The sequence below is a fragment of the Nannobrachium achirus genome, assembly GCF_963921795.1.
Source record: "Nannobrachium achirus genome assembly, chromosome: 17".
Lineage (NCBI taxonomy): Eukaryota > Metazoa > Chordata > Actinopteri > Myctophiformes > Myctophidae > Nannobrachium > Nannobrachium achirus.
Window position 1 is genome coordinate 17,071,012 of NC_137824.1, and position 15,842 is coordinate 17,086,853.

The 15,842-nt window shown below is 42.5% G+C and overlaps 1 protein-coding gene across 1 annotated transcript; it reads left to right on the top strand.

The window, feature by feature from the left end:
* Nucleotides 1–38: 38 nt before the first annotated feature.
* Nucleotides 39–11,338, top strand: dok3 (docking protein 3). The gene is made up of 6 exons (XM_080746557.1): nt 39–360; nt 3,637–3,945; nt 5,772–5,859; nt 6,841–7,028; nt 8,294–8,678; nt 9,132–11,338. The coding sequence occupies exons 1-6, from the start codon at nt 304–306 to the stop codon at nt 9,725–9,727; spliced, it is 1,623 nt and encodes a 540-aa protein (XP_080602683.1). The 5' UTR covers nt 39–303; the 3' UTR covers nt 9,728–11,338.
* The last annotated feature ends 4,504 nt before the right edge of the window (nt 11,339–15,842 follow it).

The window sequence follows — 15,842 nt, forward strand, 5'->3', positions numbered from 1 at the left end:
AAATTAGTTTCATCTTCCTTTTGTGGCGGTAAGCTGTCAGGTTGCTGACATCTTGCCGTGTACCTTTTTTTTTCAGTAGGACATTCAGAAATAGGACCAACGGTTCTTTATGACGAAAACGAAACGTCTTTTTCTTTTGTGGCAGATATCTTTAGATCAAGCGACGCATTTCATCTCCCGGCTAGTGTCGTTACTGAACATTTAACAGATTCAGAAACATTGTGCAGTCTACCTGTCGGGGTGGACAGAGAAACAAACCTCTTGCAGTCTACCTGCTGGAGGGAGGGAGTCTGAACAGCCGTCATGGATGTCATTTTCAAGGAGGGAATGTTGTACCTTCAAGGGGTCAAGTTTGGAAAGGTGAGCCGTTCAAATACTGTACTTTTTAACGATTGTTAGAATGTTACTGAAGAATTGTGTTTTTTTTTGTGGCTTACACTTCAGTATGTGTATGAGACAGCATAGTCAGTTGGTATGTATGGATTAATGCTTATTTAATTTAATATGATTTTGCTTTGAAGGGGGGAAAAAAAGGGAGATTGATGGAATACATTATATCATTTATTCTTTTTTAAAGGCCTCTGACAAGGGCTATAAATGTTGGTAGTGATCCATAATAATTCTTCACAGAACGTCGTAGCTCTGACAGGCCAGTATATCCACATCAGAGTTTTAATAGGATACTGAAAATACTACTTGGGGATTTATTGAAAAGAGAGAAAGTTAAATCACCTTCCATAACTTCACATCTTTGAATAATTCACGAAGGGCAATGTTCCGAAAAGCCACATGTATTCTCTTTTGCTAACTACTGTAAAACTTATTACACAACATTCTTTGGTCAACATTTCTAACATCCTGAGAATTAGCTACAGTACATGTTCACGCTTCCTATTTTAAGTAAAGGTCCTCAGGTAAATATTATGTTTAATTTTACTTTTGTTTTCACGTTGGCCACAATTGTGTCAAGTAACCATGTGGTGTCCCTATTTTGGGCATGTCCGTTTTTTTATTTGTTCGAATTCTAAAATGGATCGACAAGCTCATGTGGCTACGGTGTCCAGACCCATGTCAAGTTTGTAATTCTGGAGCATTTGATGTGACCTTTTATTGCGACCGTCAGGTCGCAGTTACTACCAAAACCTCCACCGGCTGTCTGTCAGTCTGTCCGTTACGTCACACTTTTCCCCAAATCATATCTCCGCCACTGTTGCCCCAATCCATGCCAAACCTTGCACACACACACGCACATAAAATGCCGTAACTCGGGCTAGGAGCGACCGGGAGAGCCGGGGCCGGTACCCACGTGTCCGCCTAGGCGGCGCCAAGAGAGCTATCATGAATCTGAATCTGTCCCATATAGCGCCACCATCAGTCCCATTTTTTCAAACACATTTTTGGACACTGCTCCAACAGATTTTGCCCAAAAATCACGCAAATCGGTACACAGTATGTCTACACTCATGTCTTCAACATGGATCTGTCCCATATAGCGCCACCGTTTGGCCGATTTTTTCAAACACATTTTTGGACACTGCTCCTACAGATTTTGCCCTAAAATCACGCAAATCAGTACACAGTATGTCTACACTCGTGCCATCAACATTGATCTGTCCCATATAGCTCCACCATCAGGCCGATTTTTTCAAACACATTTTTGGACACTGCCCCAACAGATTTTGCCCTAAAATCACGCAAATCGGTACACAGTATGTCTACACTCATGTCATCAACATGGATCTGTCCCATATAGCGCCATCATCAGGCTGATTTTTTCAAACACATTTTTGTACACTGCTCCTACACATTTTGCCCTAAAATCACGCTGCGAACTGACGGTCGCTTATCTCGCGATTAGGGAGAGTCTTACTGGTTTTATTGTTTTACCATAGCACTTTTATAGAGAAGTAAAGTAACTCTCATTCGGTTGCTACTGGTGCCATCAAGAACGAGCGCAGCACACCATTCAAAGTTACAGTATAGGGCGACTGAATAGAGCATGGCGGCTGCACTGTGTCCATTGAGTTCAATGGAAAGTAGTGGCACCATGTTATATTCGGTTCCACTTTCTAGTCTAGAATGACTGGGACTCTATGGAGATTAACTATGATTTACATCAATGGTTCTCAACCCTTTTCATCTCAAGGACCCCCAAATTAATATGTATTTGACCAGGGATCCCCATCTGAAAATATTTTGTGCCAGGAAGTCAGCAACACCCATACAAAAAAAAATCAGGGTTGGCCACATGAAGTCCAGATCCGCATCATGGAGCCACACTGTTCCCATGTGTATCCCAAGATCCACGACATTAGATCTGTAAAATGATCTATCTTTAAATTGTGTCTGTCTGTCTGTCTGTCTGTCTGTCCCGGTCATAACTCAGGTGCCATCAGGGCAATCGACATCAAAAGTGCACTAGGTTTGTGCTCCTGCACCAATATCAGGGCTGGTATCATCTACAATGGATCTCCATCCACACAATATCCTTGTACTGTACATCATCAACAGCCGTTTCTGAAGATGTCAGCAAGGATCCCTACTTCTGCATATGTAGTCGATCAGTCATATAGTAGTTGGTACCGCACTGGATACTCAGAATGGGTATAACTGATACTCTGAAAACAAATACCCTGGGTAATTAATGCATAAAGGAGTGAGGTCTGCATTCCTAACTTGTGTCTTTCCTGAGTAGGACGGTGCCCATTTATAACGAAACGAACCCATTGATTGTAATATCTAACGTCGACGGGTACAGCTGTACAGTTCACTGACAGCAACAGGGGGAGAGGTATTGCGTAACCTCGGATCAATCCCGACTTGCTGGGTCCCCGAGTAGGCCGCTGCCCGAGGCCACTGGTCTTCGCATTATTGTAAAATGATATACGTTTAACCACTTCCCATCCATTCTGTATGAATACACACACCTGGACTCACCATTGCCAAGTGCCTGGTAGATCGATAGACAGACAAACCTACCTTTATTGATCCAGACTCATGGGACATTCAGTTGTCATAGCAGCACAGCAGTAAGGATAAAACATATTGGTAGTATGAGAATAAATACAGAATAAGTAGGAGAGTAACACTAATTATAAGAGGAGCACAGATAACAGATTGTATAAAGGAAGGTCTAATTATATCTAGCCCTCTGCACCTGTTATGGTCAGATGAACATGTTGTGGGAACATAGTAGATATGTACCGAGTATGAACAAGAAAATGTGTCGATACATTTAGGCATGTACAGATCGATCTAAAAATAACGAATATTGCTCTAAAAAAGCATGCAGATGCCCATGGCACCCAAAATCATCACTGACTGCGGAAACTTCACACTGGACTTCAAAGTCTTCAGAAAGTTGACATTTCTGTATTCTAAATCCTTGTTTTGAGTGGTCTTGTGTAATATTGTAATATTTTGAGGTTTGATATTCATGAGCTGTATGTCATAATTGTATTATTATTATTATATTACAGAATAAAATGAACTTTTACACAATATTATGTTTTCAATTTTGGATCAATAATCATAGGTTTAATGTAAACCTATCAGACATACAGTAACTGGCTACCTCCCAGAGAGGTTATGCTTCTATGTTTTTACCTGTTTGTACCTGCTCTTTGTCCGCTGAAGAAAACGTGGAAGAAGACCTGGATGGTGCTCTTCCAGCCCAGCAACATGGGCATCGGCCGCCTGGAGATGTACGACCTCAGCGCGTGCGCCGGTGACATCATCTCCCACCAGGTGATGACCGCCCAGCAGAAGCGGGCGGAGAGGAAGGTGGTGCGCCTGTGCGACTGCACCAGCGTCGCCCCGGCCCCCGAGGAGGCCTGTCCGCGAGGGTGCACCGCCCTCTACCTGAGCACCACCCTGAGGACCTACACCCTGGCCTCCGAGTCATGCCAGGAATGGCTCTCTGCACTCTGTCAGGTCGCCTTCAAGGTACTACGCATTTGTTTGACTAACGCAGTGGTTCTCAACCTTTTCAGTCCGTGACAACCCCCCTACAATCATATTTGAACTGGGGACCCCCTACCCTGACAAGCACTTGGAATGTAGGAGTTGAGGCATTACATTTTGTTTTGACTTGGTTGACAGACACCGATTATTGTGAAAATATCAGGTCTGTTGCGAGGCGTTGTGAGCTTGTAGATTGTAGCTTGCTTCTTTCTTTTATATTTGACAATTTGGCCAGTGTTTTACTTTTGATGCAGTAATGGTCTTTTCTTTTTTTAAGGATTAAAAGTCCTTAAATTGTCACTTCACTGTCATATGGGGATTCAACCCAAAATCCCGACCAGGCGCGTGCACACATAGACATCAAAGGGGGCTTGAGCTGCCCTTTTACCCATCTGTAAAAAGTGCCCTCTGCAGACCATGAATGCAGTCTTTACTATGGTGAAAGAAACGCAAATGCCCTCTTTCCATGTCATACCTGAAGGCAGCGTTCAAGAGAATTGCCTTGTCCAAACTCTGATCTTGAATGCAGCATCTTATGTTGAAAGAATTGACCTCTCTGTGTAGAAATCCATGCCATAAACCATATCTCCAGTATTCACTTGATTATGCTTAGTTTAGTGTGGTATCAAGTACCAAGCTCACAACGCATCGCAGCGCAACATGTTGTGAGCTTGGATGTCTGCTATTTTCAATATTTCCACCAAAAGGCCATTTTAGAAATGTCAGCTCCTGCCTCTGTAACATTCTCTGCACAGGTTGAGATCCACTTGACTAAAGCACAGTTTTGTCACAAGACCACAGGCAGTGGGCTGTGAAATGGCTGTTTCCCCCAGACAGTCAGGCTTTTGAACGAGAAGAGCAGGAAGAGCAGTAAAGCTCCTGAAACGCTACTCCATTTCTCATTATGTTTGCTGTTACCAAACACTCTTGTATATTCTACAGGTAGTGCAGCCTCTGCGCTGTACGGACGGTGCGTGCGTTTGTGCTGTTAACTGAAGGAGTGGACACCTGACAAGTCTGGGGATCTCAATGTTGAATTCATTGTCTATTTCTTTTTCTAACCAAAATAAAGAACATTTATACTGGTCTGAAATAAGGTAGAATATTTTACCATGCTTGAACATTGTAAAGGCCTAATAGTTCAACAATTGTTACAAAACCCAGGGTTAGCCTGTCATTATGGAAAGTTGGAAAGTAAATTAAGGTCTGATAATGATGTACCATGCCTGTTCAATGTATACGTATGTGTGTGTATATGTATAGGGGCCTACTTTACATTAATTCAGACCATTCTCCAAAGTATACATTTGTTTTCACATTTTGGAAAGAATTGACAATTCCACCACATGCCCAGGCCCCAGACTTCTCCGATGCCCACTGTGTGTGTGTGTGTGTGTGTGTGTGTGTGTGTGTGTGTGTGTGTGTGTGTGTGTGTGTGTGTGTGTGTGTGTGTGTGTGTGTGTGTGTGTGTGTGTGTGTGTGTGTGTGTGTGTGTGTGTGTGTGTGTGTGTGTGTGTGTGTGTGTGTGTGTGTGTGTGTGTGTGTGTGTGTGTGTGTGTGTGTTTGCCTGCATATTTGTAGGTGTGCGTGGGTGGCAGTATATGAACAGGATCATCAAGAAGTTGGTAGCTGTCCATGAGGAAGTTATGATAGACCATATCTACTTTTAACTTCTCCAATTGTTCTGCTTGCACAAGCTCCCCATTTTGCTTGCTCCTAACCACAGCGATGCCATAAATCAGTGATAAGGCTGCAATATACTGCGTGACGTGTCTTGTTTACAATGCCCTGTGCTGTGTTTGCTGTAGGATCCTAGGGAAACAGACAAAAGGACTCGGGGCAAAGGAGATGGGCTGTCCATGGAGGACAATGCCCTGTACTCCCCTTGGAAAGAAGGTATTTTGCTCAATGAAAGTGCACTTTCACAACAGGATTGGGACACGTTTGTGTCCCAATATGCTTTTATGAACTAGACTGATTTGTTTGCCTGAGATTTCTTTTTTTTACTGGCTTTTAGAAGAAGGTAATAATCTATCGTCGGTTGCTTCATATAAATACCCCGTTTCGGGAGAATGAGCAGCGAAATGTTTGGCATAAAGGATTAACAGCCGTGGCATCAAGCGATTGTGACTTCAGCAGAAAAATGTGAGCGGCTTCTGGCCGTGGCTATAATAGCCATTGATTCATTCGAACATATAAAGGCCACAAAGTATTAGTCAGCAAGCTCTGGCTTATCCAAATTTGTTTCTCTTTAATATTCGGCACACCGATTTACAATTCCAAAAAGTTAATCCAGACAGCCCAAGCAGTTTGAGGAAATATCTTAATGCAACACATTTTTAAATCTCTCTTGTTGTATTTCTGTATATTCAATGCGCTTTTAGCAGTTTTCTTTTCTTCACTATTGTGGGGCTGCGTTAACCTCTTTGACCCTGGCGTCTCTATTTTGCGTATATTTTCAGAAACAAGATTACATTTTTTATTATTGTTATTATTTGCATAGAATAGTGAAAACGTTTGCAGATCTGCAAGCTCAAAGCATGTCATGAAACCTGAGCTGTGAGGTAAACACCACAAGGTACAGTCAGATATAGCTGTTTCCGGGCCACGAGCCCACACGCAACCAAACGTAAAACAAATGACTTGTCTTAGTTCTATCTCTTAACCAATCCCTCCCTAACATTTTAGTCTAGTTCTATTTGTCGATGAAATTGTCTCAATATATACTACAATATATTTAGTCGTAGTTTTAGTCGTCATAGCTCAGTTAGTATTTAGTCTTTGTTAGTTTTAGTCAGTGAAAAAAGGTAGTCAGCGATCATTTTTCATCAAGGTTTTAGTCTATGAAATGAACACTGGTCCTCTGGTGTGCTGTAGATGTGACCCTTGCTCCAGGCCAGTACCAAGTGATGGTCCATCCCACGGAGTCGGCCAGGAGGTGTAAGTTATCTGGGGAGTACGTGTTCGCCACGGACGAAAACACTGCCATGTTACTGAAGCCGGACACTGGCCACGTCCTCTACCACTGGCCCTACAAGTACCTACGCCGATTTGGACCAGTGAAGGTAAAGGTCTCCAATGCCCTCAACCTCAACATAGGCTGTGTCCATATTGACTTAAAGCATATTGACATAGAACGTTATCACCCAACAGCGACAATATGTAAAAAGAAAAGGTGTGCAGACACTTCTGTGGTCTACAGGCATTGTGCACAAGACATTTGGCACTGAGATCAGTCCAGCAGTTTGCGAGATTTGTCCTGGGTGCCAGTGTCCTCTTTATGGCATGGACTCTCTCCGGCTTGGCTGGGCTCGGGGCTCTCTGCGCTCTGGTGAACTTATATTGCTAGTTTCTGTGGTGGGTAGGAGGCTGCCATGGCATTGTGTATATTGATGCTGAACTAGTGACTCCTACTGGTTGGTTAGGGTAGAGCTTTTCAAACTTTTTGTGTCCAGGCCCAGGCTATACCAATGGGCAAAGTCTGTGAAGAATAATTTTTTAAATATATTAATAACGCCAGTTTGTAAATGGAAGTTGGGTATGGAATTTGGGTATGGAATTTGGCTCTGTATTGGGGAAAAGTAATATATATATTAAGAAATAACTCTTTCTGTGAAACTCGAGCCTTGCATAGTTAGCCAGACACTATCAGACAGATTTTCTTTGAATTGGCAGATTCGTCTGGCTATGCAAGGCTAGTGAAACTCCTCGCTGTCAGCTGAAGAGAAGTGGTTGGTGACTTTATTTCTGTTTGTATGGAAGGAGATTAGGGATGGGACGATACGCGATATTATAGTTTATCGTGATAAAAAACACTCACGATAATCGTATCATGGAGATTTAATTAGCGTGATATCGCCCTCCGTCATGCACTGGGATCAATTCACCTTTTCTTTGCCGAGCTGCATATCCGGTACCATTTAAACCCTCTATAACTTATCTTATAATATAGGTACTTGATACATCCTTTTTTCTCTCTTGATGTCTTTGCTAAAAAATAGCCGATCTACAAGCTCACAACTGTGCGACACGCTGTGCGACACGCTGTGCGACACGCTGTGAGCTTGTAGATCTGCTATTTTTGGCAAATGTTCCGCCCCAGGATAATGGATTTTGATTATCACGATAATATCGTAAATTGCCGTTTCTTTGGTCACAATTATCGTGATATGAAATTTTCATATCGTCCCATCCCTAAAGGAGATATGATAGTCTACTGCAGTGATTCTCAACCTTTAGGGCAGCAGGGGGGGGCGGCGGCTTTGGCAACAGCGCTGTTCAAAAATAAATACACTGTGTATGATGTAGTATTGTGTGTGCTTGCTTGCAGGGGGGATTCAGCTTTGAAGCCGGCCACCGCTGTGATTCAGGGGAAGGCCTGTTCACCTTCCTGTCTCCCAGCGCTGTGCAGATCTATCAGGCTATAACCAAGCACTGCTTAGTGAAGGACAAGGCGGCCGGCGGCTCCCCCAGCAACATCCATAAACGCTTGTTTTATGAGAATGTTCCAGACACTAGATCCACTACTGTCCTTCCGCCCAACAAGACACACAACAGCCGACCTGACCCCCCTGCGGGCGCCAAGCCCCGGGCCACTGAGCCACTGACTGACCATTATTCTACCATAGAGGAGATTGGCCCGCATCCGCATTCTGCGCTGGACCGCAGAAAATCACCCCTCCCCACCCGTCTGCAGAGAACACCTCATTTCACCGGTAGGCCTGGCGCGATTATTACATAAATCTTCTGATTGCAGTTATTTCAGATCGTCACAAGTATTTTTATTTTTTCACTCACGACATGTGACATTTAGGGAACTTTTAGATAGACTAGCTATTTCTGGAGATTTATTTATCAAATTAAGTATATATATATGGTCTGTTTCAGCCATAGTATCTATTTTGATTATTGGTATTGACCATTGTCAGTAATTTCTTTGTATAGTTGTATTTGTATATTGGATACAGGAGTATTCAAAGTTGTTTGTCCACAGAGGGCAGCTTTTGTTTGCAAAGCCTAAAAAAAGAAAGATTAACATTTATATATATATATATATATATATATATATATATATATTTATGTCACATTCCAATGTTTAATTAAAAAATCATCGATCACAATATGAAAAATAATCGCCACGTAAACTTTCATTTCATTGATGGTGACAGCTCCCTCGGAAGAATGGGAAGGAGACAACGGTGATGACGAGGAGCGCTGCGACTCCATGAATTCTATAAACTCCCTCAACCTGGACAGCATCGATGAGGCCAGTGAGTACTGCAACTATGGAGGGGCGCAGGCCGGCATGCAACAGGACCCCGCCCAGTCCGAGAGGGACATCTATTCCTTCGCCACTTTCCCTGAGCCCTTCTCACAGCTTCCCGCCTCCTCCAGCCTCTCGTCTCAACAACCCAGAGTCCAGGCTTTCTCGTCGTCGGGTCCCGGGCCTGCCAAGCCCCAGCGCCTGGCCCTGGTGAAGAGCCAGGCCCAGCAGCCGTCACGGCATCAGCAACAACAGCAGCACCACTGGGATCAGTACGCCGCGCTGAACGCGATCCAACAGACGCAGCCTCCTCTGGGGGAAGAAGATCACACAAAGGAGGAGGACGAGGAGGCTGTGACCCCTGCGGAGATCTCTGTGATCTCTGTCAGTTTTAAACAGAAGCTGTCACAGATCATTTCTAAGGACCTGGCGAAACTCCAGCCACCTCTGACCTCCGGGGGGGATGATGACCCTCCGATGTGGCCTCCGCCTCCCTATTAAAACCAGGATGGTTCACTGTCTAGACGTAGTGTAAATGTAAAAAGAATGGTCATTATAATGACTACACAGCAAGAAATACTATATACTACCCAAATGGTACATTTGATGCATTATTAGTATTATCATTTTTTTTCCTGTTTCTTCCATGTTTTCTTTTTCTTTATCGCCTATCATCTTAGCACTTGCTGGTGATCGTTCACTACTGATCGCCATTTGAATCTTAAAAAGGTAAAAAAGGACCAAACGAAATGAATGCTATTTATAAATGTTATTTGCATTTCTATGGCATGAAATGTCATGTCTGTGATTAATCAGAGAGAAAAATGTATATCCATCTCTAATTGTATATACGTAGTTAAATAAGATGGACGTTGCTTTCGAAATGCAGCCTTAAACAAACCTCCAAAACTGCAGGAAACCAATAGAGGGTATGCGCATGCATAAAATCAATGGCATATCGAGTGGCAAATCGAGTGGCAAAGTGAGTGGCAAACTGAGTTTAACGTGATTTAATAGTGTTTAATGCAATCAGATAGGACTTTTCTTTTTGGATGTATGGGCTTTCAAGGCTAGAAAGCAGTTTTTTGCCACTCAGTAGGCATTCCCGCATAACTTCCGGGTATAATGATGATGTCATGCGCATACCCTCTATACAAATCTGAAAAAAGCTATCCCCACTTTGTTATATTGTACTAAATTCATGTGTTAAAAAGGCTAATAGGTCTACTCTCTTTAGCTAATAGCCATATTATATCACATTATACTCAAAAGGAGCATGAACACGTTTTATTTTTTTATTGTAAACTGAAGGTTGATGTGTAGCTTCACGATGCTGTTTAAAATACAAACTTGCTGCGGTTTCATATGTGCTCTTGCAAGTGTGAAAGTATCAAGACAAGATGTTGTATGTGCAGTGTCCGCTGAAATACTGTACTCATTTGAACACACAAAGAAACGGAAACCATGTCTACAATCAAAAAAGTGTATCTTTTATTGTAGCAAAAACAGTCCATATAAAATTATAAAATATACATAAATATCAAAATAGTTTGTTTTTCTCACTGACTTCAATTAGCACGATGATGGCTCCTCGGGCCATAGCAAGCTACTATAATAATAACAATAATTACTTAATCATGTAATAATTAAAAGGTTTAAAGTGCAATGAGGGCTCTGAAGGTTCATGTCTTTATGCTGTAGCCTGTACATCAGGAAATGAAGGCTTTCGAAATGACCTTTTTTTTTCTTTTGTTGCAGGTTTATCATTTCTATCAAAACTAGTCCTGCTTATATCGTGACAGTCCCATAACCCAGGGGTTCTCAACCTTTTTCATTTCGAGGGGTCCCAGTTTGAGGCCATGGACCCCCCATTTGATTTAAACAAACAAACAAACAAAACAACTCTGGGGACCCCCAATCTACACTATAGCCTCACAACAGCCAGACTCTCCCGAGAAAGGAAGCACATTTGTGATGACGTAGCTCGGGATGGCCGTGCCAGGCTAAATCCCCACAGTTACAGACCAGTAAGGGTCAAGTTGGACCCCTGGTGGTCCCCGGACCCCATGTTGAGAACCAGTGCCATAATCAATGGGTCAACTGTACTACTATCCTGCTACGCATTGGCTACGCATAGGGCCTACAGTTTGGTTTTTCCCTGATTAGCCTACATCTATACAGACAATGATGTTGAAAAGGCATCATTAATTATATATAGGCCTACCAGTGGTGGACAGTAACGAAGTACATTTACTTGAGAATACTGTTAAGTACTTTTAATTAGGTATGTATGTTCTTAAGTTGAGTTATTTTTGGATACACATTTCAAGACAAATGTTGTACTTTTGACTCACTACATTTCTAGGGAGGGAAAGGGTACTTTATGAATTAAACACTTACTGTAAGCCCTATTTATCGACAATTTTTGGTCGGGGGGGGGGGGGGGTCCTACATTTCATTATAGCAATGCACATTAAAAACAATATTTACATTGTAATTTGTACTTTTGGATATAAAAGCAATAAATCTATTGACTCCAAATTTGACAGTAACTTTTACTTGTAGTTGAGTAATGTGAGGACTCGGAGTAGGCCTAGTCTATCTTTGACTCAAGTAGGCCAACATGGGGATGGGATGGGGAGTATAAACTAGCTCTGGTCCAGAGCGTTAGTGAGAGCCAATTGTTAACTTTGTCCACCACTGTTAATCATAAACAGGCCAGTTAGTAAAGTTCACTGCAGTGTCATTGTCTTCCACTCAGACAGTCCTCCGTGTCGCTGAGATGCGACGACTCCGAGTCACTGCCGTTAGAGAACGAGGTAGTGTTGTTACGAGCCGAGGAGCCGTGATGCAGGTCTGATGAGGATGCGGGAGACTGTGTGAGGATGATGAGGTGATGATGTTCCACAGAGCCGGAGGAGGAGAGCATGGACCTGGGGATCATCTCATGCTGCTGCTGCTGAGGAGAGAAGGAAATGTCAGCGCCCCCAGTGGGACACAAGCTCTGGATCAAACTCCTCGCGGACGATGCTATGGTTTTGTCCGCGGAGGAGTCGCTCCCTGCCCGGGGAGAAGACGCCTGGTGATGGTGCTGCACCTGCACCACGCCGGTCAGGATCTCCGACAACTCATTGATGTAGATCTGCGCCATCTGCAGCGTGTCGTACTTGGAGAGCTTCTTCTCGTTCTCCATGGCCGGGATGACGCTCCGGAGCTCGTCGAAGGCCTTGTTGAGGCCGTGCATCCGGCGTCTCTCGCGGGCGTTCGCCGCGACGCGCCGGTGTCTCTTGGGAGGCGCGCCGTGGCCGTGGTGCGTCTTGGCACCGTGGTGAAGATGGTGATGGTGATCCTCCTCCGCGTCCTCATCTTCCATCATGTCTTCCATGCTGGACTCAGGCGTCAGCAGGAGGCCGCCGGAGGGCGTCTTGCTCAGGGACACGCACTTGTCAAACTGCAGGTCCGCCGCGGAGCCGTGCGTAATGTCTCTCCTGGAGGAATACGCACGGATCGCGTTGATGGAGCGCGCCGTCGTTGGAGAGCTTATCCAAGCCTTGGAGTCTCCGTGGTGGTGATGGTGCGCCAGGCTCTGCGCGTGATCCAAAAGCCTGAAACAAAGTTTATTGTTAACTATAAAGTAACAGCAGTCACTGAAACTGTATAGGCCTATTATGTCTTTACGTTTTTATTTTATTTTGACACTTGCTTTGGCAATGTCAGTGTATGTTTTCTCATGCCATTGATGCCAATTAAGCTCCTTTGAGATGAATTGAAACTAGAATTGGAAAAACATTTGAATTTAATTCAGTTCAAAACTTAAAGGCCTCAGAGAAAAAAACGATAGATAGGCTATTTGAATCTGTTTTGTGTTCATACAAAACTAACTGAAACCACCTAAAATAATAAGACACAACTGCATCAAGAGAGCTTGTAGAGCTGCTATTTTTGCTGCATGTCTGGCCTTGTTGACTAACCCACATTACAATTTAAAAAAATAACATTTACAAAAATAAAATGAACAAGAATGTGTATTTTCTCAAAATTAATTAAACTAAACTAGCAACCTCACTTTAAAAACGAATGAAAAAGGTGTAAGTAAATACATAAATAAAGTAAAACTCTAATAACCTTGGCCTGAAGTCCTCCGGGTAATCTGGCCAGCACGAGAGTTGAGTTTTGGCTGTCATCATCACGGTTGGTTAGAAGCCAGTTGTCCGCAGCCAAGAGAAGAAAAGAAACAATTAAGTGTGAGATGAGAGAGAAGTGAAGGCTCCGCTGGTTCCTCTTTTATCAAGCACTTCTCTTCCTCACCAAGTTGTGTCCTGTTTGCCAACTGGCCTGTTGTGCGAGGGTGTCCATCCTTTATAGTGGGACTCATGGGCCATGCAGCTGTGGAAAGGAACTAAGTACGTGTACTCAAGTGCTTTACTTGAGTAAAAATGTTGAGTTTGGTTGTTTTTTTGTTTTGTTTCTTTTGTAACTTTAGTAGACTTTTTCCAAATTTCAACAGTTTTTACTTCAACTCCAGTTCTCATCTCAGAGGCAAATACAGCCCTACAGTTTGGCAATTTAACAGCTTTAGCCTTTAGTTATTGTATTTAGATTATTATTACAAAACATAACCTCTTCAGGCCTACTTCAGCGACAAGTTTTAATAATATATTGTAGATTGGTTTCAATTTAAAACCAATCTACAAGCTGACAAGACCAGCTGTTTTCTAAATATTTTTGTCCATTTTGATTTTGAAAACGTGTGATGTAAATGGGACATTCATCTTCATAATGGGTAACCTTTTCGACTACTATAGGCTAAGTCGCTAAGGGCTATGATTTTAGATGTGATCATTCCAATACTTTACACTTTGAATGGGCTGCCGGACCTTTACTTAAGTTGTGAGGCTATTTCTATGTTCTACATGCATACTTTTACTTATAAAGTAAAAGATCAGAGTATTTCTTGCATCCTCCAGTGCAGCGGGTGTGGGCCATGGTGTGGGCGGCCCTGCCATGTCTCAGTGCACCGTCACAGGTTGTTTAGCACGGAAGCCAATCACTGATCTTCTCTTTGATCCCAAAGCATCACAAGACAATTGGACACAACGCTTTGTGTCCATTCATTGTGCATTCATTGTGTAACTCAATCACAATATTGTTACACATCTAACGTGTGCTGCAGTGCAGGTGTCCATCGTTTCCAAAGCGTCTCGAAGCTTTGTTTGAGGGAAAACACTAGCCTAATGAACGTTTCATTAGGTGATTAAATAGGCTTATAGTGTTCACTTTTCTCTAAATTTAGAGAAAACGGAATACTATGTAGCCTATATAATCTAACCAGAAGATGTCTGTATAGGCAATAAAACAGCATAGGCCTATCGTAAAATCAGACTTTTGATTTATTTATATAGAAAATAAAATACAAATAAGAACAAAAAAAAAAGTTTCAACGACTTTGGCTACTATTAGAAATATAGGCTGTTAATATTGGGAGAAAGAAAATCATAAAATAATGTAAAGTTATAGCTATCTTTTTCTAAGACCTCCAACTGCGGGTGGAAACTGAGTTCCAATTCCAATAGGCTGTAGGCTATAGAGCCAATTAAATGACTATGGTTTTAATCGCAGTTTGCGGACCTGGCAAGGAAATGCAAGTTCAAGTTTGCTCTGGAGCAGTAAACCTATTGCGGATTATTTGCTGAATAATAAAAGGAACAGGTGTGAGGCCAGGCATGGGATCCACCTGTCTCTGTCTGGGAGAACCCGGATAACTGATAAGTTGTCTGCAGGCAATCTATGAATCATTTAGCGATGAAGCCAAGCCAGCCTCCACAATGAGAAAACATCTATATAGGCTAGCAGTAGCTATGGTTCTCAAAGTGAGGACCGGGGACCCCTCAGGGGTCCTTGAGGGTGGTTCAGGGGGTCCCAAGACCAAAGGTATAAGCCTCAAAATTAGTTTAACCTTTAAACATCATCTATTATAAAATATCAGATCTACAAGCTGTCAATTCGATTAAAATGTTATTTATTGGCATGAGAAAACAGCCTATAGTTACAGTGCCAATGCAAGTGTCAAATAGTGGGTTGCAATGAGATGCTGAGAGCTTGTATCTGCTATACTTTCAAAAAATCTTGAGTTTGAGAACCATTTCCAATTTTCCTTGAAATTGAAAAACAATATGGCCCCATCTATAATTACAAAAATAACAGCTATAAGCCAATACAATAATCATATAATCAATTATTACAATTATTCAATTGGCCTATATCAATTACCATATTCAAAAATAAAAAAATAAGTTGCAATTTAACCCAATAAAAAGTGATGAAATCTAGGCTATATCCTATAGGCCTATTATGTTAAAATGATTACTTTGACCGTGAGCAAGTCAAACTTTAGTGTCTCTCAGCTTGAGTCTGGTGTTGGCAGCTTCTCAGAGGCTGGTGTCGCCCTCCTCGTCTCCCATATGTCTCCCTCTCTGGGACTATTCAACTTTCACGCTGCATAAAGTGACAAGAGAACTAATCACTCATTAGCCACTTATAGGCTACTATATCATCCTGTATATGAGGCTTATGAGAAAGACTTTCCAAACACAAACCACTTGCAAGACATGAACAA